We start from the raw sequence: 3428 nt of genomic DNA, 5'->3' as shown, positions 1-3428 counted from the left end.
GCAGTTGTGAATGTGAGACATCTGAAAACAAAATCCAGACTGATACATGAACGTAAAAGACACTTTAAAAATCGTTAGTGGTGACAAGACATGGATCCATCACTATGAACCTGAGAGCAAACGGCAGAGTATGGAACAGACACATCCTCAATCGCTGACAAAGAAAAAGTACAAAAGTCACCCATCAGATGGAAAACTAGTGTTTACAATTTTCTGGGACTCTCAAAGCCAGACCTGGAACACTATCAGGGAAAAGGTTAAGCAATCAACAGTGCTTGCAATACTGAGATGCTGCTCACTGAAGAGCTGAAGTCTAAGATTTACACAGGGAACTGCTATCCAAGAGCATTGTGATCTTGTATGACAATTCATGCCCCCACACCCGTGCCTGCACTGTTGACACTCTGCATGAAAACTTCATTTTGAGATGTTAAATCATCCTCCCTCTAGTCCTGATCTTGCACCATCGGCCTTTCACCTGTTTGGTCCCTTGTGAGCAGTGCTTCTAGGGTGAATATTCTCACTTCTGATGAAGTAAAGACAGTCCTGAATTTGTGGCTTGCAGCTCAGCCTAAAATATGTTTTAAACAGTAAATACGAAAGCTTGTTGACAGATGGACAAAGTCTAATGAAAACCAAGGAAATTATGTTGAAAAATGAGGTATTGGTCTTTAATAAACGTTGATTAAAAGAGATTCTACAGCCAAATTATTGATGATTTCTACTCACTCTGTATATATGCCACGTTCCGTACATTCATAATGCCTGTCTGCACTGTGATATCTTTGAGGTTTGCAGATTGAGGGAAGACTTTTCACAGTCCTGACATGTGTGAGGTCATTTTCCAAAGTGAGATCTAATATGTGCATTGAGAGATTTGGAGTGACTAAAGGCTTTTCTACACTCCTTGTATGTACGTACAGTGAGCCTTGAGGAACAAATAAAAGTTTTCCCACATTCTTTACATTCATAAAGTTTCTCTCCAGAGTGAGATCGTGTATGTTTAGTAAGGGCGTAGGACCGAGTAAAGGTTTTCCCACATTCCTTACATTCATAAGGCTTTTCTCCACAGTGAGCTCTCATATGTACACGGAGGTCTGAGGACCGAATGAAGGCTTTCCCACATTCCTTACACTAGTAACTCCTGTCTCCACTCTGTGTTCTTTTATGCTGAGTGAGCTGTGTCTGACGATGAAAGGCTTTTCCACAGTCATTACATCCATAAGGCTTTGGTCCACTGTGAGATGTTTTATGTACAGTGAGCCCTGAGGAACAAATTAAGGTTTTCCCACATTCTTTATATTCATAAGGTTTCTCTCCAGTGGGAGTTCGTATATGTTTAGTAAGGCTAAAGGACTGAGTAAAGGGTTTCCAACATTCCTTATATTTATAAGGCTTTTTTCTCCATGGTGAGATCTCATATGTGCACTGAGGTATGAGGACTGAATAAAAGCTTTCCCACATTCCTTACAGTCATCAGGCCTCTCTCCACTGTGAGATCGTTTATGTACCACGAGGGCAGAGGAGTAGCGATAGCCTTTTCCACAATCATCATATTAGGAATGTTTCTCTCCACTGTGTATTTTTTTATGTTCATCGAGGACTTTGGAGTATTTAAAGGCTTTCTCACATTCCTTCCACTAATAAGGCCTGTCTTCACTGTGTGTTCTTTTATGTTGAGCGAGCTGTGTCTGAAGATAAAAGGCTTTCCCACATTCCTCACATCCATGTATGTGGCTTTTCTCCTCTGTGAGATCTTGTATGTTCAGTGAGCTTTGAGGAACAACTAAAGGCTTTCCGACACAGCTTACATTCATAAGGCCTCTCAGCACTGTGAGATCGCTTATGGGCAATGAGGTTTGAGGAGTAATGATAAGCTTTTCCACAGTCATTACATTCATAAGGCTTCTCTCCACTGTGTGATTTTTTATGTGCACTGAGGCCTGAGGCGTATTTGTAGGCTTTCCCACATTCCTTACACACATAAGGCCTGTCTTCACTGTGTATTCTTTTATGTTGAGCTAGCAGTGTCTGAAGATGAAAGGTTTTCCCACATTCCTTACATTCATAAGGCTTTTCGCCACGGTGAGATCTCATATGTGCACTGAGGTATGAGGATTGAATAAAAGCTTTCCCACATTCCTTACAGTCATAAGGCCTCTCTCCACTGTGAGATAGTTTATGTACCATGAGGGTTGAGGAGTGACGATAGACTTTTCCACAGTCATCACATTTGTAAGGTTTCTCTCCACTGTGTATTTTTTTATGTTCATCGAGGACTCTGGAGTATTTGAAGGCTTTCCCACATTCCTTACACACATAAGGCCTGTCTTCACTGTGTGTTCTTTTATGTTGAGCGAGCTGTGTCTGAAGGTGAAAGGCTTTCCCACATTCCTCACATCCATGTGGCTTTTCTCCACTGTGAGATCTTGTATGTTCAGTGAGCTTTGAGGAACAACTAAAGGCTTTCCGACACAACTTACATTCATAAGGCCTCTCAGCACTGTGAGATCGCTTATGGGCAATGAGGTTTGTGGAGTAACGATAAGCTTTTCCACACTCATCACATTCATAAGGCTTCTCTCCACTGTGTGATTTTCTATGTGCACTGAGGCCTGAGGAGTATTTGAAGGCTTTCCCACATTCCATACACTCATAAGGCCTGTCTTCACTGTGTGTTCTCTTATGTTTAGTGAGCTGTCTCTGAACATGAAAGTCTTTCCTACATTCCTTACAACCATGTGGCTTTACTCCACTGTGAGATCTTGTACGTTCACTGAGTTGTGAGGAACAACTAAAGGCTTTCCCACACTCTTTACATTTCTCTCCATTGTGAGATTGTTTTTTATGTTGAGTAAGGCTGTCAGACAAAGGAAAAGCTTTTCCACATTCCTTACATTCATAAGTCTTCTCTCCACTGTGAGATCTTATGTGTTGAGTAAGTTTACAGAATGTAATAAAGGTTTTCCCACATTCCTTACATTTATAAGGTGTGTCTACACTGTGAGAGTTTTTGTGTGCACTGAGGGATGAGGATTGACTAAAGGCTTTTCCACTGTCATTGCACTTAAAAGATTTCTCTCCACTATGGGTTAATATATGTTGAGTGAGCTGTGTTTGAAGATAAAAGGATTTCCCACATTCCTTATTTCCATATGGCTTTATTCCACTGTCAGATCTTATATGTTCAAGGAGCTTTGAGGAACAACTAAAGGCTGTCTCATATTCCTTACATTCAAGGGGCTTCTCTACACTCTGAGTTACTCTCTGACCACTAAGGGCTGTGGCATGACAGAAGGCTCTCCCACATTCCTGACATTCATAAGGTTTTTCACCACTTTGAGTTCTTCTGACATATTTAGTGAGTGATGAGGAACTACCCTCGGTTTTCCCACAATTGTCACATTTACAAACTTTCTCCCCATTAA

General features: G+C 41.1%; 1 protein-coding gene across 1 annotated transcript in view; it reads right to left on the bottom strand.

The window, feature by feature from the left end:
* The window catches only part of LOC102817292 (zinc finger protein 420-like), an 18989-nt gene that overhangs the window by 5442 nt on the left and 10119 nt on the right, over window positions 1–3428 (bottom strand). The window contains exons 5-6 of the mRNA XM_006869084.1: window positions 2188–2860; window positions 1848–2031 (exon numbers count right to left, since the gene is read on the bottom strand). Coding sequence (XP_006869146.1) covers window positions 1848–2031; window positions 2188–2860 — 857 coding nt within the window. The remainder of the gene's footprint in view (window positions 1–1847; window positions 2032–2187; window positions 2861–3428) is intronic.

This window comes from Chrysochloris asiatica, unplaced genomic scaffold, assembly GCF_000296735.1.
Source record: "Chrysochloris asiatica unplaced genomic scaffold, ChrAsi1.0 scaffold00125, whole genome shotgun sequence".
In the NCBI taxonomy this organism is placed as follows: Eukaryota; Metazoa; Chordata; class Mammalia; order Afrosoricida; family Chrysochloridae; genus Chrysochloris; species Chrysochloris asiatica.
This window is presented reverse-complemented; position numbering and strand designations above follow the sequence as displayed.